Here is a 23,964-nt window from a genome sequence, read left to right as displayed (position 1 = left end):
AAGCAACAGCGGTACTGTTTTTCAATTCACAGTAAAGCACTGTGAACAAAAATACCACAGATTTTTCTGTAAAAAAACAACTGGCAGCTCAGTCATCAAAATGTTACCATAAATTAACAGTGGTACCATTTTTTAAATAACAGTAGTGCATTGTAAAAAAAAAAACTTGAAGTAGATTTTACGGTAAAAAACCTGGCGGCTCAGTTACCTGAATTGTAATGTAAAAACAGTGTTAGTTTTTCAATTTACAGTAATTTGGTGTAAAACTTCCCCGTAGATTTTACAGTGAAATACTTATGACTGAGCTGACAGTTTTTTACCGTAAAATGTATATACAGTATAATTTTTTTTTACATGCTAACTAGTTTCCATCTATTAAATTTGACAATCTTAATACTGTACCTTATATTTATATATGGCGGCATGAGGCTAAATCCCTCGGTGGTGGTGCTGTTGCATGGTAAACATCGCCGTTTGGCCCGTAGACCATTGACACATTTTTACTTTTGCCCTTTGGGTAACCCTGTGTAGGACTTTTCTTGATGCAAATCTGTTTTTCATAATAGGATACTAGTATTTATGCAATCTTGCTTGAAAAATAATTTTGCATATTTGTTCATTGGTTAGGCACAGAAAAATTATTCTGTGAATAAAGGTTCTTTTAAAGCATTTAACTTCCAAAGACAGACCAAATAAGTCATGGTCCATCGGTACGTTTATGGCATCGACCAAAACCAGCCGGTACTACCGGACACCAATTCACATAAGATGCAGCGGTGCCATGTTTCGGTGCCGTGATGTCACGTCTGTTAGAATTAGCACTTGCAAGTTGCGAGTACTTGCTAGCACTTGAGAGGAAAACAGGCGATTTCGAAGCGGACATGCTCTTAGTAATCTTATAACCAATCAATGTTTCATGACAAAAACCCAACAATGCCAAATGAAAAACGCTCTAAAGTGTGGCTTGTCTTTTCCAAAGGCGATGCTGATGCAGATTACACTCTCTGCAGTATTTGTGATGTAAAAATCAAAACAAGTGGCGGGAAAACTTCCAATATGAGGAAGCACCTGGTTAAACACAGGAATTTTCTCATGGCTGAAGAGTGCAGCTAAGTTAGATATGAGGCTGCAACTCCTGCATTTGGCACCTTTAGCGACTCATTGAATTATGTTTGTCCTTTTAAGTCGCTTAAAAAAGCATAATGTTTAAAACATTTATTTAAAGCAAATTAATTGTCTGGTTATAGTGTTAAAACCTGAAAATTATCTGTCTAGGGTACACTTGCTAATGATAAAAAAGTATAAATATCAGCGATTAATTTTGAGTTAACTATGAACAAAATGCGTTTAATCGCGATTAAACATTTTTATCGTTTTACAGCCCTAAGCTATATACATATTGTACTAATTTGTTGTTATTACGCATACAACAAACCCTAATAACATCTCACATAAAACTACAATTCAGTAAGTGTCATATAAAAGGCTTACCGATCAGTATCGACCGATTTTCTTGATTAAAGTCCGTGATCGCCTTTTAATGACGATCACAAACGGCGATCCCCTCTGGCTGACACTGTAATTTTTTTTGGGTCTGCTGGTTGACTAGCATGTTGCTAAATCTATGTGTCCATACACAGTGTGGAGACAATCCCCTGAGTTAATATTGATCACCTCCATTACAGCCAATAAACTGCATGTGCATAGTAATGTTTGAAAATTGCCATACAACGCAAAGTAAGCAGTTATTAACAAGTAGATTAAAAGAAAATAGTTTGAGGACAATATAACATCTGGTAACTGTTGATGTGTCAGCATTGTCGCAGCCAAGTGCATGACACGTAAGGAGTGCGCATCGATCCATAAATTGGTGGTGTCGACACCAAGGGTATAATCAAATATGGTCAATACTAGAATGATTAAGTCGATATGTTTTATTTTCTTAAAAATCATTTTTTGGTCCTTTTGTTAATGTTTGCAAATAAAACAAATAATTTAAATGAGTAATAGATTAGAGTTTTTGCTTTAGTTGAGTTATTGTGTACTATTTTATTTATATAGTATACTGTACTATTGACTATGTTTTGCTCAAACAATTGTATGTAGTAAAAGAGAATAATAAACTAGCTTTAATATTGTGCTGATATTTTTAACTGTCAATGGTACTCACCATAAACAAAAACATTTACGGTTAGTACATGTGATTGGTATCGGTACTGGTATTGGTCGATCTCACTCGTGGTTGTGGATGATCGGTATCCGAATCGACAGTACAAGTCCCTGATCGGAACATCCCTACACTGCAAAAACTGAAATCTAAGTAAGATTAAATATCTCAAATAAGGGTGATATTTGCTTATTTTATGTCTGATAAGATAATTCTTCTACCTAAGCAGATTTTATGTTAGAGTGTTTTACTTGGTTTAAGGGTTTTGGTCCTAAATGATCTCAGTAAGATATTACAGCTTGTTGCTGAGATTTTATGACCTATATTGAGTAAAACATGCTTGAAACTAGAATATCAACTGTTGCAAAACTGTGTCATCAACACTCACAAGTATAAAACTACTTTTTTAAAGTAATAATTTCTTACTTCAAGCATGAAAAAAAAAAATCATGATGCCGAGCGCATATCATTATGTCAAGATAATGGCACTAGCGTTTACTTAATTTAGGAATATTTTTCAACATATTGAGCAAAAAGGTCTCTTTTTTTTCTACCAAGAAAAGCGCACTTGTTATTAGTGAGAATATACTTATTTTAAGGTATTTTTGGGTTCATTGAGGTTAGCTAATTTTACTTGTTTTGGAAAGACTTGACAAGCCAAATGTTCTTGTTCTATTGGCAGATAATTTTGCTAATAAAAATAAAATACTCCTAATTTTTGTATTTTTTTTCTTGTTTTTGAACACTGACTTTTTGCAGTGTAGTTACAATATAAAACAGGTAAATAGGATTTCCTTAAGAAACAAACTCACCAACAAACAAAGCCATGCCGATGAAAACTATAATATAGTTTTATTTTCAGTATTGATGAAGTTTGCGGTGTCTGAGCCCAAAGAGGCAAAGCAAAAAAAAAAAAAAAGAAAAGAAAAAGGAAATGAGAAACAAAAGTATGTCTTGCTGATTCTGACGTTATACATTGTGAAAGCTGTGACAAAAATCATGGACATTTATTTTTACAAAAAAGTTACAACGCAAAAAAAGAAGAAGAAGAAATTCACAGAGTTGACACTCTCGCACCTCATTTGTCTTGAGGCTTTCCTCTCCATCTTGCTGTGTCTGGGCCAAGCGGGAGGAGGGATACGTATCGCTGAGGTGCCACTTTTCTCTCCCGTTCACCGCTTGTGAACGGCGGCTATGTCAAATCTGGCTCTCAGCCTCAGTGGTAAATGACAAATTTGGATAATGCACACATATACACTTACTTTTATAAATTGGAGACATGGGGAAGGAGGGCTTAAGTGAAGCTAAATCCTGAGGCTGCTGGAGAGACCTGAGTGTGCGGATTACACCCCAGACGCCTTAAACAATGAGCCCAAATGTGCACCCTTAAAAGCATGAAATCCTTGAAGCATCAGAGCTTACTTGTCATTTAGCATTAATACTCCAGAATGCCTGTGCAGTGGGATGAGGGGGGGGGGAGTGTACGTTATGCACTTGTGTGTGCTGAGGCGCCCCAAAACAAACACTTGCAAAGCCCTAAAGGAACTAGCATTGTGGAGGGGTTTTTTTGGGCTGTGGACTATTCTATGAGAGGATGTCATAACAAAGGAAACAATAAAAGAGGCCACGTTCCTGCCCTGCATGGGGTACCCATAACTATAAATATAAGGAAGGCAATGTCACAGGTGCTTGTGTGTTAAAAGGGAAGGGAAATGTGATGCTTTGCCAGATAGGAGACATTAATTAATGTCAATAATATCTCCTGAATAAGGCTTCGGAACACTGATACGCGAGCTCAAAATGGTATCATCACATCTTGTTATAAATAAAATGGATCACAATGTAATTCAAATTTTAACTGAAGCAGGAATATAAACAACCACACACACAACATTGTGGAGCAGGTACACGGTAATGGAAACTAATGGTCGTACGATCATCTTTAAGACTGAAGCGAGAACACCGCAACATAAACCGTTTCCACATTACAGAAGATCATATTCAACACTGCACAGAAAGCTTGTTTACAACGTGTGATAAGGGGCCTAAAGCTTCAAGGGACATTAACATGGAAGCACATGACATTGTGACGTGATCATATCTACTGGAACTTAATTGCTAGAAAAGACACCATTTTTACTTAACGTAAGAATATCTATAATACTATGTCGGGAACTTGTTTAGAATATGCTGTATATGCCCAAAATATGAACATGATCACACAACATTGTGGATCAAGCACATGACTAATCAGTGGGAAAGCCAATACCTCCAGATAATGTCAGCTCATCAAACATACCATGCAGGGTACTTGTAACGGGCACAGCTTCGGCGGAAAAATTTGATGTGCAGTCACACTATTGTGGAGCAAGCACAAGACCATCTTTAAGACTGATATGATAAATGATAAATGATAAATGGGTTATACTTGTATAGCGCTTTTCTACCTTCAAGGTACTCAAAGCGCTTTGATAGTATTTCCACATTTACCCATTCACACACACATTTACACACTGATGGCAGGAGCTGCCATGCAAGGCGCTAACCAGCAGCCATCAGAGGCAAAGGGTGAAGTGTCTTGCCCAAGGACACAACGGACGTGACTAGGAAGGTAGAAGGTGGGAATTGAACCCCAGTAACCAGCAACACTCCGATTGCTGGCACAGCCACTCTACCAACTTCGCCACGCCGTCCCATATGAGAGTAACCCAGGATTTTCCCTACATGTAATTGATTGTGGCGCCACACAAAGTAAAAACCGACACACCATAAAAAGTAGAGATGTCCGATAATATCGAGTTGCCGATATTACCGGCCGATAAATGCTTTAAAATGTAATATCGGAAATTATCGGTATCGGTTTCAAAAAGTAAAATGTATGACTTTTTAAAACGCCGCTGTACAGAGTGCCAATAAACCTTAAAGGCACTGCCTTTGCGTGCCGGCCCAATCACATGATACCTACGGCTTTTCACAGACACAAGTGAATGCAAGGCATACTTGGTCAACAGCCATACAGGTCACACTGAGGGTGTCCGTATAAACAACTTTAACACTGTTACAAATATGCGCCACACTGTGAACCCACACCAATCAGGAATGACAAACACATTTCGGGAGAACATCCGCACCGTAACACAACATAAACACAACATAACAAATACCCAGAACCCCTTGCAGCACTAACTCTTCCGGGAAGCTACAATATACACCCCCCGCTACCACTACCCCTAAACCCCGCCCCCCCCCAACCCCGCCCACCTCAACCTCCTCATGCTCTCTCAGGGAGAGCATGTTCCAAATTCCAAGCTGCTGTTTTGAGGCATGTTAAAAAAAATAATGCACTTTGTGACTTTAATAATAAATATGGCAGTGCCATGTTGGCATTTTTTTCCATAACTTGAGTTGATTTATTTTGGAAAACCTTGTTACATTGTTTAATGCATCCAGCGGGGCATCACAACAAAATTAGGCATTATAATGTGTTAATTCCACGACTGTATATATCGGTATCGGTTGATATCGGAATCGGTAATTAAGAGTTGGACAATATCGGAATATCGGATATCGGCAAAAAAGCCATTATCGGACATCTCTAATAAAAAGGAAGGGGTTTTTTTACGTGAAAATGAATGTATAAATGGTTATATAAAATATAGTTTATTATTTACGCACTATTGGTCATAATTAGTTAATTAATTAATTAAACATCTCAGATAACATAAAAACATTCCTCTATGCCAGGGGTGTCAAACTCATCGGGGGCCACATTGAGAAAAATCTACTCCCATGTGGGCCGGACTGGTAAAATCACAGCACCATAAGTACAAAATAAATACATCTTCAGAATGTTTTCTTTGTTTAAAAATGGAAGAAGCACAAATTTACAAATCATACTGTTAGGTTTTTTTTACACTTATGTTTTGCGGTTAATAATTTATTTGTCGTTATTTATATTTTCCGAATAAATTATGTGATAATGTTTTCTTTCTTTCATTCAAAAATTTCAGGTTAATTTTTACACTTAGCAAACTCATCCCGCGGGCCGGATAAAACCTGTTTGCGGGCCTGATTCTATGCTTTGTTTTGAAAAATTGCAGCTGATTTGCCTGTCAGCCAGCATAAGCACTGAAGCTGGTCGCCCACCTGATCGACCCTGGAACGGAGTTGGAACTCGTCAAAATTAAAAATAAAATAAAAAAATCAAGAGAAAAGGTATTTCTAGTTAATGTATGCATTTCTTGTTAAAGTCTGTGAAAACTACCCTAATTTTGACATTAGTACTGACAGTAACAGTGACTTTACTCTGTGTGCGTCTTTGAATCTGTTTTTACATCGCTGTGTGGAGTTTGCAAGGTCGTGTGTGGGTTTTATCTGTGTACTCTGGCATGCCCCCACATTCTAAAAATGTGCATGTCAGGTTAAGTGGAGATTGTAAATTGTATGTATGTATGAATGTGAGTGTGAATGATTGTTTGTCTATACGTGCCTCGCAATTAGCTGGCGACCAGTCTCGGGTGTGCCTCGCCTCTTGCCAAAATCGACTGGGATAGGCTCCAGCTTGCCCGCGACCCTAATGGGGATAAGCGGCATAGAAAACGGATGGATGTACAAGTTATTTCTTCTAATTTTCGTCAACCTGTCAATGAACTGGTGCATTGTATGTTAGCATTAAGCTAGCGGCATCAGAGCCAAACAAACTGTATTATTAAATTAATGTGATTCCTATATGTATGTGCACTTCATGTGTATATTTCTTTTGTATGCATAGTTTTACACTGACGTCATGGACTGTTGACATATTTGGCAAACAAAATTTCAACATTCGGGGAGGCTTGGAATATAGAGCAGCCTGTGTTACATTGCGCAATAAGCAGCAGCAATTGAGAAAGAGAGCAACACATTTTACCATGAATTGATTTACGCGGACCCCGACTTAAACAAGTTGAAAAACGTATTCGGGTGTTACCATTTAGTGGTCAATTGTACGGAATATGTACTGAACTGTGCAATTTACTAATAAAAGTTTCAATCAATCAATCAAAACATACAAAATAAATATGTCAATACTAATGACAAATATTTTTTTTAAATATATGTATACATTTTTTTTGCCTTTTAAAATACAATATATGCATCATTGTTATGCTTCTTGTGACCAGCCCCTGGGACTGCAGATGGAAATTAGCCTGTGGCTAAAATCTGGCATGTTTACATTCATGTTTCTCTGTTCATTAACATTAACATGCACCCATTCAAATAAATTCAATTTCAAATTCAAAACGACGGTTATGCAAATTATAAGACAAAGTCTTATTGACCACGCTCCTACCACCAAAAGTACTGTATATGGCAATCTGGGGGAAAATAAAAGAAACCATCGCCCCATTACATAAGATCAGCTTTAACACTAGCTTCCTGGGACATTAACATGGAAGCACACAACATTCTGGAGCGACCATATGAGAGTCTAACTGGAAACTAATTGCCAGAAAAGACACATAATTGCCGCAAAACGTGAGATCACCTATAATACCGTACATGCAGTAAGGGGCATAACTCCCCCAGGACATTAACACGGAGTCACAACATTGTAGGACAATAACCACTGTGTCAAGTCTACTGGAAAAAATAATTGATGCAAACCATGGAAACAGTTTACTATATGTGATAAGCATTATAGCATAAACACACATTTGCAGAGTGATCACATAAAAATATTTGGGAAATTAGATAGGAATTGGTATTTGGATTAACAATGGAGTTTTAGAGGAATCAGCAGCGAACTATTACCTACCATACCAACTTTATTTATAAACCTGTGTGAGCAAAAGTGTCCATGGACTGAGGTAATTCGATTAACCACTTTAAATTTTTATTACAGAGACAATATACTGCTGCTACACGACCTCCTTTTTTACTCTGAAATATTGCTGTGGCAGGACACAGGACTTGTAGGTGAGACACCGCCACCCGAAAGGTGCCAGTGCCTACCCTCGGGGACGCCCTGTTACATACAGCCACATTGGATCAGCAGCAGCAGCCAAGGCCTTTGGGTGTTCTCTCTGGTGACATCTCCTATCTAAGGGCGGGCTCTATGATGGCCTTGCTGCTGTAAACACATATGACAGCTAAAAAAAACCCCACAATATTAGTAACTACTCACAAAGTAAAGGCTTTAGCAGCATTTAAGTCAGCAATGATTTTTCAAGACCTCATAGTTACCTCTGTTGAATTAAGTATTCAGCTCTTCAGCCAAGTGATCAAAAATGATAGACATGTCCAATAAAAAAAGACTAATGCATATGTTGAATCAAGAAACTAAAGTATTAGAAATTGACGGTACGCAAACATTTTTGGAATCTTTGCGGCAGAAGGGTTCCGCCTATAATTGGAAAATGTTCCCAAAGATGTGTATTTGCAGCTGAGTCAGCTAATAAAGAACATCACACAGACTTGTGTTTAATCACGAGCCAACATGTCAGTGAGAAGATAAGTGATGTTGGGGGAAAGACAAGTTCTGTATAAGTTGTAGTTCAACAACAAAGTACAGGCAATAAAAGAAAAAAAGAATTGAATTATGACTAAGATTAACTTTTGGCACAGGACAAACTTTTGCAGGAAATTATGAGAAGACATGATATAATAAATGTTATACTTGCTTTATAAAAACAAAAGCTATGTAGTAATAAAAACTAACTAGAAAAATCAGTCTCGATTTTTAAAAACATGGTTAAATAAATAAAGATATAGTGTAACTAGTTTTAAAGAGGACCTAATATGCAAAACCAACTTTTCTCACCTATTGGTAGCTGTTTTTGTGTATTTGGGATCTGCATTAGTCCCGAAATTTTGAAATCCAAGCATGGAGACATGGCGGATGTATTTATAAAACAATTTTGCCTTCATTCATACTTCCTCCAAACAAGTCGTTTGAAATTAGCCCCAAATTGTGACGTCAGTGGATACCTCTCCGATCTCTATATGGTAGAAATGTACTCTTAAGTCAGGGGTGCCCACACTTTTTCAGCAGGCGAGCTACTTTTCACATGACCAAGTCGAGGTGATCGACCTCATCTTCATATATATATTAGGGCTGCAACAACTAATCGATTACATCGATTAAAATCAATTATAAAAATAGTTGGCGATTAATTTAGTCATCAATTCGTTGCATCTATGCTATGCGCAGAGGCAGTTTATTTTTATTTTTATAAACCTTTATTTATAAACTGCAACATGTACAAACAGCGGAGAAACAATAATCAAAATAAGTATGGTGCCAGTATGCTGTTTTTTTTCAATAAAATACTGGAAAGGATAGAAATGTAGTTTGTCTTTTTTATCAAATTATTACTCGATTAATCGAAATAATAATCGACAAATTAATCGATTATGAAATTAATCGTTAGTTGATACTGTATATATATATATATATATATATATATATATGTATATATATATATATATATATATATATATATATATATATATATATATATATATATATATATATATATATATATATATATATATATATATATATATATATATTTCAAGGAATTGTATTTTATATAGTGCTTTTCTCTAGAAACTAAAAGCGCTTTGCATAGTAAAACCCATTATCTACATATTTAAGCTACATTTAAGCCAGTGTGGATGGCACTGGGAGTAGGTGGATAAAGCGTCTAGGATTGGTGGAAGCGGGGATCGAACCTGCAACCATCAATTTGCTGGCATGGCTCTACCAACCAAGCCATGGTATATACAGTCGTGGTCAAAAGTTTTCATACACTTGTAAAGATCATAATGTCATGGCTGTCTTGAGTTTCCAATAATTTATACAACTCTTATTTTTTTGTGATAGAGTGATTGGAGCACATACTTGTTTGTTACAAAAAACATTCATGAAGTTTGGTTTATTTCATGAATTTATTATGGGTCTACTGAAAATGTGACCAACTCTGCTGGGTCAAAAGTATACATACAGCAATGTTAATATTTGGTTACATGTCCCTTGGCAAGTTTCACTGCAATAAGGCGCTTTTGGTAGCCATCCACAAGCTTCTGGTTGAATTTTTGACCACTCGTCTTGACAAAATTGGTGCAGTTCAGCTAAATTAGTTGGTTTTCCGACATGGACTTGTTTCTTTAACATTGTCCACACGTTTAAGTCAGGACTTTGGGAAGGCCATTCTCAAACCTTAATCCTAGCCTGATTTAGCAATTTCTTTACCACTTTTGACGTGTGTGTGGGGTCATTGTCCTGTTGGAACACCCAACTGTGCCCAAGACCCAACTTCTGGGCTGATGATTTTAGGTTGTCTTGAAGAATTTGGAGGTGATCTACCTTTTTCATTGTCCCATTTACTCTCTGTAAAGCAGCAGTTCCATTGGCAGCAAAACAGGCCCAGAGCATAATACTACCACCACCATGCTTGACGGTAAGCCTGGTGTTCCTGGGATTAAAGGTCTCCTCCAAACATATTACTGGGTATTGTGGCCAAACAGCTCAATTTTTGTTTCATCTGACATATTCTGATGTCAGATGAAACAAAAATATTAACATTGCTGTATGTAAACTTTTGACCCAGCAGATTTGGTCACATTTTTAGTAGACCCATAATAATTTCATAAAAGAATGTAAATGGGTTATACTTGTATAGCGCTTTTCTACCTTCAAGGTACTCAAAGCGCTTTGACACTATTTCCACATTCACACACTGATGGCGGGAGCTGCCATGCAAGGCCCTAACCACAACCCATTAGGAGCAAGGGTGAAGTGTCTTCACATTGGAGTCTTCTCAATTATTTTTGTACTGATGTATGCATTGATAACTGACCGTATAGCAGTTAAGGTCAAATAGTTTGAATAGTCAAAATATATGGTATTTTATATCCTCCCAAAAATGTTACATTCTGGGAGATTTTTAATTGAATCAAGATGTCGGAAGGCATGTGCAATTTCCGAAAGTCTTCAGCAGAATGCGGAATATTTGGCAGATCTGCAATGGAACCTTTAAATCCAAACACCACAGATGCCATACAACTGGGAAACTGACCGTGATATTTGTTATCAAAGTCTTAATGTGTAATGTTACGTTATTTATGGTAATTTCCTGTTATGTTGGTGTGATAGTTAGCATTAACAAAATATATTCATAAATCTTTTAAAGTGGTTAACTACTTTTTATACTTGTAAAGCAGTTAAGGATGCTAAAATGTGACTTACAACATTGCCTGTGTTAGTACAACTGTTATTATACACAGATTATTACATTTCTGTTATTTCATGTTTTGAATTGAGAACAAAAGACTTTCAAACACACACACACAAAAAAAGATATTTGTTTGTGCTTTCAAGACACAATTTGGTGTGGTCAAGACAGATGATGTATTAAGGCAAACCCAAAAGTCTTAACCCCTGCTTCATATGAGGAATAAATGAGGCATACAGTGCCATTATATTGTTATCAATCATTTTGTGTGTGGACGTCTGACAACTCCTTATCAGAGCTAACCTTTTCACGCCTCTGTTGGGAGACTTTTTGTAGTTCAAAAATCTTACAGCTGATTTATTTTGGGAGGGGGAGAGACCGGTAATGGCAATGTTCATTTCCTCATTGGCCAGGGGAAAGACTGACCATGATGGGGTTTGCGGGGAAAACAATAACAAAAAAAGGCTAAACATCTAATCTTTTATAGAAATCTGTACGGTATATCCTGATTTGTAGTATTGATTTTTTTCCGTTCCGGGCAATTAAATAGTGCAGGGATCAATCATATTAATAGGTGGACTTTATGAGATGTGGGGGCATATCATTAGACTTCATAATGGGCAAAACAAGATAAGCATATCAATTTAAGAGGACGCTACTAAGGTTTGATATTAATGTCCATTCTTTATATTAATTTTTCAGTATGAAATGTTTTTTTGAGTCTCTGACAGTTTGTACAGGCTCAACTGCAAAGAGAACCATAGATCTATTTGCGAGGGGTCTTTAATATAGTCAGTGCTGTCTGCTGATTGGTTGATGGATAAGAGTTTATTTTGTGTCAACTCCGACTAGGGACTTTCAGTTCTTGTTTCCTATCAATTATGCAGTAGAGTTTGAGATGGAAATGTTCAGCCAAGTAATAGATAATTACCGCTTCCAGGTATTGCTTCTCTCAGGAGCGGAAATATGGCATTATTTGAGGTGTGGCATTTATTTTAGCAAACAACAAGGCAAAATACTTGTTAGAGCAGCGGTTACTATGTAGATACATGGTAAATGGAGACTAAATCAACATCATGCAGTATAGAGTTGAGTTTGTTAATAAAAGTGCGCTTACCTGCTCCATTTATTGTATATTTATTTCAATCATTATCACTGCATTATTTAAAGTACTGCAATGCTACAATGGCAGCATAGCAATGACGGTAACTAACGAAAACAACTTACCTTATTCAAACAACCATTTAAAGGCCTACTGAAACCCACTACTACCGACCACGCAGTCTGATAGTTTATATATCAATGATGAAATCTTAACATTGCAACACGTGCCAATACGGCCGGGTTAACTTATAAAGTGCAATTTTAAATTTCCCGCTAAACTTCCGGTTGAAAAACTCCTTTGGATATGACGTATGCGCGTGACGTCACGACGGCAACGGAAGTATTCGTACCCAATGTGTCACCATACAAAAAGCTCTGTTTTCATCGAACAATTCCACAGTATTCTGGACATCTGTGTTGGTGAATCTTTTGCAATTTGTTTAATGAACAATGGAGATTGCAAAGAAGAAAGTTGTAGGTGGGCTGGCTGTAGCAACACATCAAGGAGTACTTACTTGGATAGCAGACACCGCTAGCCGATGCTAGCCGCCACCGCATCTGTGATCGGGTGAAGTCCTTCGTCGCGCCGTCGATCGCTGGAACGCAGGTGAGCACGGGTGTTGATGAGCAGATGAAAGCTGGCTGGCGTAGGTGGAGCGCAAATGTTTTTATCATAGCTCTGTGAGGTCCGGTTGCTAAATTGCTAAGTTAGCTTCAGCGTCGTTAGCAACAGCATTGTTAAGCTTTGCCAGGCTGAGAATTATTAACCGTGTAGTTACATGTCCATGGTTTAATAGTATTGTTGATCTTCTGTCTAACATTCCAGTCAGGGATTTATTTATTTTGTTTCTATCTGCATTTGAGCCAGATGCTATCACGTTAGCTCAGTAGCTAAAGAGCTTCGCTGATGTATTGTCGTGGAGATAAAAGTCACTGTAAATGTCCATTTCGCGTTCTCGACTCTCATTTTCAAGAGGATATAGTATCCGAGGTGGTTTAAAATACAAATCTGTGATCCACAATAGAAAAAGGAGAGAGTGTGGAATCCAATGAACCCTTGTACCTAAGTTACGGTCAGAACGAAAAAAGATACGTTCTGCGATGCACGCTAGTCCTTCACTTTCACGTTCCTCATCCACAAATCTTTCATCCTCGCTCAAATTAATGGGGTAATCGTCGCTTTCTCGATCCGAATCTCTCTCGCTCCATTGTAAACAACGGGGAATTGTGAGGAATCCTACCTCCTGTGACGTCACGCTACTTCCGGTATAGGCAAGGCTTTTTTTTATCAGCGACCAAAAGTTGCAAACTTTATCGTCGTTGTTCTATACTAAATCCTTTCAGCAAAAATATGGCAATATCGCGAAATGATCAAGTATGACACATAGAATGGATCTGCTATCCCCGTTTAAATAAAAAAATTTCATTTCAGTCGGCCTTTAAAGTACTACTGCCTATTTGATACCGTGCTGTGTTTAACCACGTTTCCCAAAACACACAAGAGGGTCGTTATGTGTTTAAATTAATATTCACCACCAGGTGAATAATTCTTACGCAATAATTTAGAGAGTTGGGCGAGATGGATAACTCAATTATCTCAACATCCTTCTGAGCACAAGGGCTCACCGGCTCTGGAACGCCACCAGCTAAGATTGATGGCTGAACGACAACGATAGCCGCTGTTACGCCATCTCATCCAAGCACTGGGCTTGAACACGCTGTCTGATTCCACAGTAGACCATTTTTCCACTTTTTTTTTTGTTGCTTTCCCCCTTATTTCTTCGGAGCATTGTACGTAAAGCATCATTACCTCTCACTCCACTGAAGAGGGGTTCATTATGGGTTTAGTGTGTTGGCAAGACTATTGTTTGGATGATAAATGTAGTTGGTTAGAGCTTTGGAGAGAAAATTACTTATGGTTTTTTTCCCCACTTTCCATCTAGAAAATCATGTTCCCATAGCGCCCCTTTTTTGATGAAAACCAAGAGCAATTAACACAAAGGGTGAAGCAGCACAGTTAAACCAAATAGGGAATTCAGGAAAAATAAGCAAATCAGTGGATGTGTCAATCAAAGGCAGTGATGTAATCACAAACTCTGCTGTGGATTTAGAAATAACGCTTTGGGGTTTATAGTTTGGCATGGAAATCCCAGTTTGAAGCATAAAGGAATGGACACAACAACCCAAACATCAGCCCCTCAGGGTTTGTGTTTTCTGTTTATATGATAAAGCATTGACCCACAATGACATAAATACCTGAGACAATGATGTTAAAGGGCTAACAACGAATGAAAAGTCACGTCACATTTGGAAATGTCAGCATTAAATGTCAATTAAAAATTAGCGGCTGCTGGGAAAGGTAAGGATCTGATGTTTAACATTCCTGTTCTGACAACGGGATGTTTATCTGACCGGGCTTGTGGCTGACATACATTGTCAATTGTCTAACACATTTGGACAGGGCCGCGCCACTGAATATCAATGAAAGACACCTCTGGGCAAATATGTAAGGCTCTCAGACTATGCCTATCTTCCCAATCAGCATGTAAGTACCATGATAGTTTGACCTACTGTTGACTGGCGGTGCAGAGATAAAAGACAGAAACTAAAAGAGACTTTCTTCAAAACAAAAACAAGGAAAGCTATTAATGGAAACGTCATGTCTCTCATGCTGTCTGTAAAATGCACTTATACAAAATATTGTCATTGTTGAATGGGGCCTTCTAAAGATACATTCCATTAAAATCAGTCATTTTTAAATTCAAATTCGTGACACATCACTATATTTGCTGAAAGATTAAAATATGTGTATGATGATGGGTAAAATGTAAAAAAACAAACCGGTAAAAAATCAATAAGATGAGAGAAAACTACTTTAGGTTACTTTTTATTGCCGTAGCATTTGATTTAGATTTCATGCAGGCTGTAAAAGCCAGCATTATTTCAATTTTCTTCTGTGTCTCTGTTCTTATGAACAGCACGACATTAACAAAAAGACAACAAGAAACTGGCAATTGTACATTTTTGGAGACTGTATCATGCCGTGACATCACCAGGACACCAGACAGTCACTTGTTCAATCCTGTTGTGTTGAGATGGAAGCAATGGTCCTACAGGTAAGGATGCGCACCAAATCCGGTACTTTTTTGGCCGACCGATTCATGCAAAATCCAACAGTGCCGTGTTTTGGTACCTGTGCCCCCGGTTGCCGACTTAGCTCTTTGCATTTTGGAATTTTGCAATCACTCCAGCAGCACTGAGAGTGGACTCAGCCAAACTAAATAAATAAATGATAAATGGGTTATACTTGTATAGCGCTTTTCTACCTTCAAGGTACTCAAAGTGCTTTGACAGTATTTCCACATTCACCCATTCACACACACATTCACACACTGATGGCGGGAGCTGCCATGCAAGGCGCTAACCAGCAACCATCAGGAGCAAGGGTGAAGTGTCTTGCCCAAGGACACAACGGACGTGACTAGGATGGTAGAAGGTGGGGATTGAACCCCAGTAACCAGCAACACTCCGATGGCTGACACGGCCACTCTACCAACTTCGCCACGCCGCCCCTCTAGGTAATGTTGCAATTTTCAATGCCAACAAATTGTTTTAAAAAAATGCTCCAAAGCATGTTAAGTAAAGCTACACTTTTCCAAAAATGTGCTAACATTGGCTTTGCTATTTACAATAATTAGCGTTTTTACATGGCGATTTCAATACCTCCAAGTTTATTAATGAAAACTACAACTATGGATGTTAAAATCAAACAGCTGATGTGTAAAAGTACAATGCTTAGAATATTAACAATTTTTGGGCAAAACAATTATAAAACAACACACCGTGCTGTAAACTATACACTATTGCTATTTAATGTCTTGGAATTGCAACTGTAATTGCAACTTAATGTTATACCTGCAAATGAGACTCCAAAATGTGATAATGACAAGATGGACAGCAGTTCAATTTTAAATGTTGCAAAAAAAAATATGAGGAGATGTTATGGAAAACAAATCATATTTATTAACACACATAAAAGTACCGAAAATTGGTACCTTTGAGTACTTGTATCGATTTCCAGGTACCGGGAAATGGTACTATCGATTCAAATGTGAACAGTACCCATCCCTAGTATCTTATCTAGCTTCCTTCTTTTGTCATATTTAATGTACACATTTTAGGAAGAAAATAGTCCTGCAATAAAAAAAGGTTTACTACAGAGGATCTCAGAAGGTTACACCATAGATGTTGTGTTTTTTGTGTAAAACACACAGTTGCAGCAATACCACACTTTACTGGGTTTGGTGTTAAAGGCACAGGTGGATACATGACAGATGTTTTTTACGGCTGTGACGAGTCATTTTTGTGGGATCCTTGTGTAAAAGGCTAATGACCAGTAAAGGCTCAAACAATACTAAGGCATTAATGCATTATGAAACACTATGGTGTACTTCGATGTATCACTTTAGGAAAAAACATATGCAGCTGCTATGTCAATTGACTGTGAAGCACCAAACAGTGTTTATCAGAAAGCGTTCTTTTTGGCTCACATGTGACAGAAATCGGAGGAATGGTGTGCCGCTTGTTTCGTCACCATCAGCTATATAAATGGAACTACGTAAAAGGAAAAGTTCCGAAGTGCGCCATCATTTTGATCTTATAGCGTCAAATAAGGTAAATGTCAGTCTTTTGGGGTTTTCTATTTGGCTCATTGACCAGAGTTGCATGTTGTATATTATTTTTTGCACAGCTATTCATTAATTAAAAAAACACACACACAAAATAAACAAGCATAATAATTGCTGATTGTTAATTTTTTTTTGTAAATCAAATATAGTGACTTTTTTAACCCAACACATGGCGCAATTATAAAAGATCAATACAGCATTGGTGCAGTGTCAATACAGGCAGTGAGTGTGCCACACACTTACTGAGGCGTATTTGACCCATCACTTTTAATGACTCACAGGAAGAAAGGAGAGACAAGTACTTTTGTAGAAAGGGGGGAAAGTAAAAAAGACTGACCTGTTCCAGTAGCTCCAGAACTGTTCGTTGAGATAGGTGCGGTGACTGTGGGTGTCTCCGAACGAGGCCTTGCTCTCAATCCAGTGGATGATGTGTCCCTCCACAGCTTTCCATGAGAAGATAAATAACATCAGTCATTTAAGTTAAGTTAAAGTTAAAGTACCAATGATTGTCACACACACACACTAGGTGTAGAGAAATGTGTCCTCTGCATTTGACCCATCCCCTTGTTCACCCCCTGGGAGGTGAGGGGAGCAATGAGCAGCGGTGGCCACGCCCAGGAATAATTTTTGGTGATTTAACCCTCAATTCCAACCCTTAATGCTGATAAAGACTAAATCAACATCAAGCAGGGAGGTAATGGGTCCCATTTTTATAGTCTTTGGTATGACTCGGCCGGGGTTTGAACTCATAACCTACCGATCTCAGGGCGGACACTCTAACCACTAGGCCACTGAGTAGGTTTAAACAAGACGCAGGAAAGGCCAGTCATGTTTTCATCAGCTACTCTTTGAAAACACTTCACTGAATAATCACTGAATGGAGAACTGGGGTTGGGATTAAATAAATTATCTTCTTCCCACTCCCTTTCAGGCAAAACTGGACAATCATGCATTACATACTATACATTACCTTTTGCACTATATTCATTTATATTATGTGTTGTCAACTTTGTACTTTTTTTTATGTCATTGCCTGAAAAAAAAAAAAAAAAGAAGAAAATGAAATGGAAAAAAAAAGTTTAAAAAAAGTATGTAAAGGTTAAAGGGAAAATTACCTTTTTAAAAAATGTATTTCCCTTACCATTCACAATCCCTATGTAAAAACACAGAACACATGTTTTTCTTTTATATATGCATTCTAATTCGTAAAATGTGGCCAGTACTAAGCAGCTAACAATGCAGCTAATGCAAGTATACAATTTGGCCCATAAAGCCCTCTTAAAAAAATATCCAGAAAATGTCAGCAATACTCTGTTTACGTTACAAGACCTGAATATCAACCAATTATTAGCGGTATGGTTATTATAAACGTGAGCGCAGACGATATATTTTTAGTGGCGCTGTGATCACAGAGAGCTATATTGAGGTATTAAGCCGGTGAGCTGCAGATAGCAAAAGGATGTGGGCATCAATCGAGAAGATGGTCAACCTTAACAGACAATTTATACCAGGAGATGATAAGAATAAAACGAAAAGACGTCTCTTTGTGGCACGTTGTTTTAATCCTTTGTGAGGGTTAAGATTCATTCTCCATCTAAACAGAAATATATGAACATCCAATCAGTCGGTATCCTATCGAGAGCAGACATTGTAAAGTAGGTGTTTGTTTTATTATGTTCGAAGTTTGTATATCTTGTTCAGCACTTAGTAATACTGCTGCATGATGCTTGGTGTTTTTTTGTTGAAGGGAAAAGAAAAGAATGAGCAAAATACGTAAATATTACATGTTATTATGAACGTGCCTCTTACTGCATTACATATATACTTACAGCGTGTATATAAAACGATGATGGAGGCTTTTAGATGTTTTTATAGAGTGCTTTATAGGCGCAACAGAGCGACTCCCATTGGCTAGAGCAGTGGTTCTTAACTTGGGTTCGATCGAACCCTAGGGGTTCGGTGTTTCGGCCTCAGGGGTTCAGCAGAGCCTCTGCCGCAGCGGTTAAGACACACCAGACTCATGAATTGATTAACGTGGACCCCGACTTAATTAAACAAGTTGAAAAACTTATTCGGGTGTTACCATTTAGTGGTCAATTGTACGGAATGTGTACTGTACTGTGCAATCTACTAATAAAAGTTTCATTCAATCAATCAATCAATCATGTAAATAAAAACTTAAAATATCTGTACTGTAAAGTTAAAATTTGAATGACAATAAAAAATAAGTCTAAGTATTATGGATACCCCCAAACAATGTGCTCCCTGTGCGTTACCGAATCAACTTTAAAGGCCTACTGAAATGATTTTTTTTTATTTAAACGGGAATAGCAGATCCATTCTATGTGTCATACTTGATCATTTCGCGATATTGCCATATTTTTGCTGAAAGGATTTAATAGAGAAAATCGACGATAAAGTTCGCAACTTTTGCTCGCTGATAAAAAAAGCCTTGCCTGTACCGGAAGTAGCGTGACGTCACAGGAGCTAGTATTCCTCACAATTCCCCATTGTTTACAATGGAGCGAGAGAGATTCGGACCGAGAAAGTGATGATTACCCCATTAATTTGAGCGAGGATGAAAGATTTGTAGATGAGGAACGTTACAGTGAAGGACTTGAGAGACAGTGATGGACGTATCTTTTTTCGCTCTGACCGTAACTTAGGTACAAGCTGGCTCATTGGATTCCACACTCTCCTTTTTTTATTGTGGATCACGGATTTGTATTTTAAACCACCTCGGATACTATATCCTCTTGAAAATGAGAGTCGAGAACGCAAAATGGACATTCAGTGCCTTTTATCTCCACGACAATACATCGGCGAAATGCTTTAGCTACGAGCTAACGTGATAGCATCGTGCTTTAACTGCATATAGAAACAAAAAAATAAAGGATAGAAGGAAGGATAGATAGAAAATCAACAATACTATTAAACCGTGGACATGTAAATACACGGTTAATGCTTTCCAGGCTGGCGAAGGTTAACAATGCTGTGCTAACGACGCCATTGAAGCTAACTTAGCAACGGGACCTCACAGAGCTATGCTAAAAACATTAGCTCTCCACCTACGCCAGCCAGCCCTCATCTACTCATCAACACCCGTGCTCACCTGCGTTCCAGCGATCGGCAGAAGGACGAAGGACTTCACCCGATGCGTTTGGCGGCCCGGAGACGTAGGAAGTCAAGTTGAGGTCGGCGGCTAGCGCGGCTAGCGCGGCTAGCGCGGCTAGCGCTCCAACAAAGTCCTCCTGGTTGTGTTGCTGTAGTCCGCTGCTAATACACCGATCCCACCTACAACTGTCTTCTTTGCAGCCTTCATTGTTCATTAAACAAATTGCAAAAGATGTCCAAAATACTGTGGAATTATGAAATGAAAACAGAGCTTTTTGTATAGGATTCTACGGGTACCATAACTTCCGTTACTCTGACTTCGTCACGCGCATACGTCATCATACCGCGACGTTTCAGCCGGATATTTCCCGGGAAGTTTTAAAAGTCACTTTATAAGTTAACCCGGCCGTATTGGCATGTGTTGCAATGTTAAGATTTCATCATTGATATATAAACTATCAGACTGCGTGGTCGGTAGTAGTAGGTTTCAGTAGGCCTTTAAACTCCTTTTATTTGTTTTTAAATGTCTAAACAACCTCGCGCCAACATATCTCTCCGACCTCCTTCAGCCTTACAGCCCCACCCGATCCCTAAGATCAGCCGATCAGCTGCTACTAACGGTCTCTGACACAAGGCTGAAGCTTAGAGGTGACAGAGCTTTCGCCGCTGCTGCTCCCAAGCTCTGGAACGACCTACCTCTGAGTGTTAGACAAGCCTCCTCTTCCTGTTTTTAAATATCTCTTAAAAACATACTTTTATTCCATGGCTTTTAACACTGAGTGATATCCATCCTGCAATGGCCACCCATAATACACCTGCTGTGAACCCGTTTTTATGTTTTATTAATTGTATTTATTTATTTTTTATTGTGTTCTGTTTGTGTTGTGTTTGCTCGGTACTCGTATTATCTTTTAACCTGCCCATTGTACAGCACTTTGGCTACCCCTGTGGTAAATTTTAAATGTGCTTTATAAATAAAGTTGATTTGATTTGATGTTCCCTCTAATTTTCCATCTGATTTGCAAGTGTGTAATTTGTTGTGAGTTCAGGCACTGTGTTGGTTTTGTTCTTTGAACAAGGTGATGTTCATGCACGGTTCATCATCACAATTAAAAAAAACATATAACTGTCTTGAATTTGAAAAAAATGTAATAAAATATTTTATTTTTCACTAAAGAAGGGTTCGGTGAATGTGAAACTGGTGGGGTTCGGTACCTCCAACAAGGTTAAGAATCACTGGGCTAGACGTTAGCAGACTTTTGCTAGCATTTATTTATGAGTTGGAAAGCATAAAAAAGTGGAGAAACATATGTGTGTTTGTCTTACATAAGGATTGTGAATGATAAACAAAATTAAAAAAGTTGCAGCACCCTTTTAAGGGGTTGGATTAAACAAACTCCGGTTCTACCTATTAATTTTCAGACATGATGAACTGTGCACGTGTAAGTGTGCTGAACTTCAATGTAACTTTGTTTAGCATGTTCAAAATAAAATAAAATGAAACCAATAACAAAGAATGTAAACATTGACTTCTGTAGATAAATACTAACCAATTGGTACCTCCAGGATGATATCTGGTGTTTTGTCGTAGCCTCTAGCTCTCAGTTGGTTTTCATCTACAAGAGAGGGCAGATGTGTGACATTTGCTTAACTTTGGATTGAACATGATTTATTCAAAACCAACAACATTCACCGATGTGTTTTCTTTTTTTGTTTTGCAAAGTTCCGCCACCTATACCTGGTGTCTACTTGCTGTGTGTGCACAAAAGCTGCGCTCCAGTTTGTAGTTTGGCGAAGCTTGATAAAATATATAGCGAGGCGGACAAGGTTGGCATTATAGTCTGAGTAAGCGTGACCCCGGTCCTTCCAGACTGCAGCCATTGTCCTTGACTTTTTGCACACTTCAGCCATTATCCCGACAACACCTGATTTCTCCATTAAATCTCAGGCTGACCAGGTCATTCGGTTCCAAGGGCCGGCCTCTTTGTCTCCAGTCGAGCTCAACTAATGGGGCATGGAGGAGAATTGAGAAGAGATGGAGGGTGCTGGTGTCAGTAAAGAGGCAGCATCAGCCAAGGATTGGAGAGAGAAAAGGGGGGAGCCAGGCGTGAGGTCAGAGAGGCTGCCAGAGGCTTGCAGTGCACGGGGGCATCCTGTGCTGTGCTAATGTGCTATAGGAAAGGGACCTCCATTCGCGCCGGCTGGGCTGTTGACATTGTCATGTGGCTCTGATCGCCTTTTTACATCACCTTTGATTAAAATTAATGGGCCGTCCCTGCTGTTGGGTAGCTTATTTCCAATCCATTTATCAAGCGGGGTGAGGTTGCCTCACTGGCCCTCGTGCCCTCTGACAGTTTTAGAACAGTCCTCTGTATAGCCGTGAAGAAAGGTCAACACCGCGGGTCCAAATAAATGATGTGGTCTTAATGACACAAGGAATGACTTTCATCCTTCACTCACCTGACCTATGGGATGATGATAGGACGGGGGCGGGAGAAGGAAGCAGAGGGTTAAATAATAACTTCCACAATTTCACACATGGGCACTACCTTGATTAAATCGGGCTGGGGCAAAATAATTTTGCAACAAAATAATATTACCACCATCAAAATATTCTTAAACAATTTTAAATAATTCTCACAGGTCTCTCGATTAGATCGAAAAACAAATATTAGCGACACTAGCAAAGCGATTATAAACGCAATGTTCTGTTAGGTTAGGCTTAAAAAGGAACTGCACACGTTTTTTTTTTAGGTATTCTAATCCGTAAATAAACATTAGCAAAAGTCAGCTAACAATGGAGCAAATTGGAGTCGCTCCATTCCATCTATATAAAAGCGCTCTAAAAAACATCCAAAAGCCTCCATCATTGTTTTATTCAACTGATGGGATGTTCATATTTTCCCATTTAGATGAAGAAATAATAATATAATATAATCCTCGCAAATAATTTAAATACAGTGCTGCAAATGAACGTCTTTTCGTGCCTTTTTCGCTATCTCCGGGTATGAATTGAATGTTGACGGCCACAACCTTATATTGTACAGGTGAGAGGCATGATTCATAATCCAGAAATAACTTTCACTAGCTCAGAGGCAATGCAGCAGCTCACCAGCTCAATGTGTCACTATAGCAGCATAGGCGAGTTAATTCTCTATGATCACGGCGCAGCTTAATATAGTTTGTTTGCGTTAGCGTGATTAATATTGCTAATACTTAGTCAATATTCAGGTCACGAGATGAAAATAGAGTGCTGTTGGCGTTTTTTTCGATATTTTTTTAGAGCGATTCATGAGTGGAATAGTGTACTCCAATTATCTGCATTGTTAGCCCCCTCGTACTTGCCATATTTTACGACTGAGAATGCATTAAAAAAAGAAAAATATGTGTTCTTGTCTTACATATGGATTTTGAATGATATGCCAAAATCCCAAAAAAGTGCAGTTCCTCTTTGAAAAACAAAATGACAATCTTTACCAACATATAATAGACAAATAGTAAGCAGGGTGAGCCTTTTTCTGATTTTACAGTGAAGTGGTATCTACACGGGGCATGCTGATCTAGCTAGGGGCGTTAAAGGCAATATCAGAGCCTTGAGGAAAGTTTTTCCTTAATGGCATTAAAACATGTAACTTCAAAAGCAACCACTTGAGCACATCTTCTCTCAAAAGTG

The 23,964-nt window shown here is 38.3% G+C and overlaps 1 protein-coding gene across 5 annotated transcripts in view; it reads right to left on the bottom strand.

The window, feature by feature from the left end:
* The window catches only part of cdin1 (CDAN1 interacting nuclease 1), a 149,924-nt gene that overhangs the window by 53,812 nt on the left and 72,148 nt on the right, over positions 1-23,964 (bottom strand). For 4 of the 5 annotated variants that reach the window (XM_062041428.1, XM_062041431.1, XM_062041429.1 and 1 more), the window contains 3 exons: positions 21,842-21,907; positions 17,515-17,620; positions 6,657-6,740 (listed from right to left, as the gene is read on the bottom strand). In XM_062041428.1, the coding sequence (XP_061897412.1) occupies positions 6,657-6,740; positions 17,515-17,620; positions 21,842-21,907 (256 nt within the window). The remainder of the gene's footprint in view (positions 1-6,656; positions 6,741-17,514; positions 17,621-21,841; positions 21,908-23,964) is intronic. The other variant, XM_062041430.1, reaches the window with a different exon arrangement.

Source organism: Entelurus aequoreus, linkage group LG03, assembly GCF_033978785.1.
Source record: "Entelurus aequoreus isolate RoL-2023_Sb linkage group LG03, RoL_Eaeq_v1.1, whole genome shotgun sequence".
NCBI lineage: Eukaryota > Metazoa > Chordata > Actinopteri > Syngnathiformes > Syngnathidae > Entelurus > Entelurus aequoreus.
The sequence above is the reverse complement of the archived record's forward strand: the minus strand, read 5'-3'. Positions and strand labels throughout refer to the sequence as shown.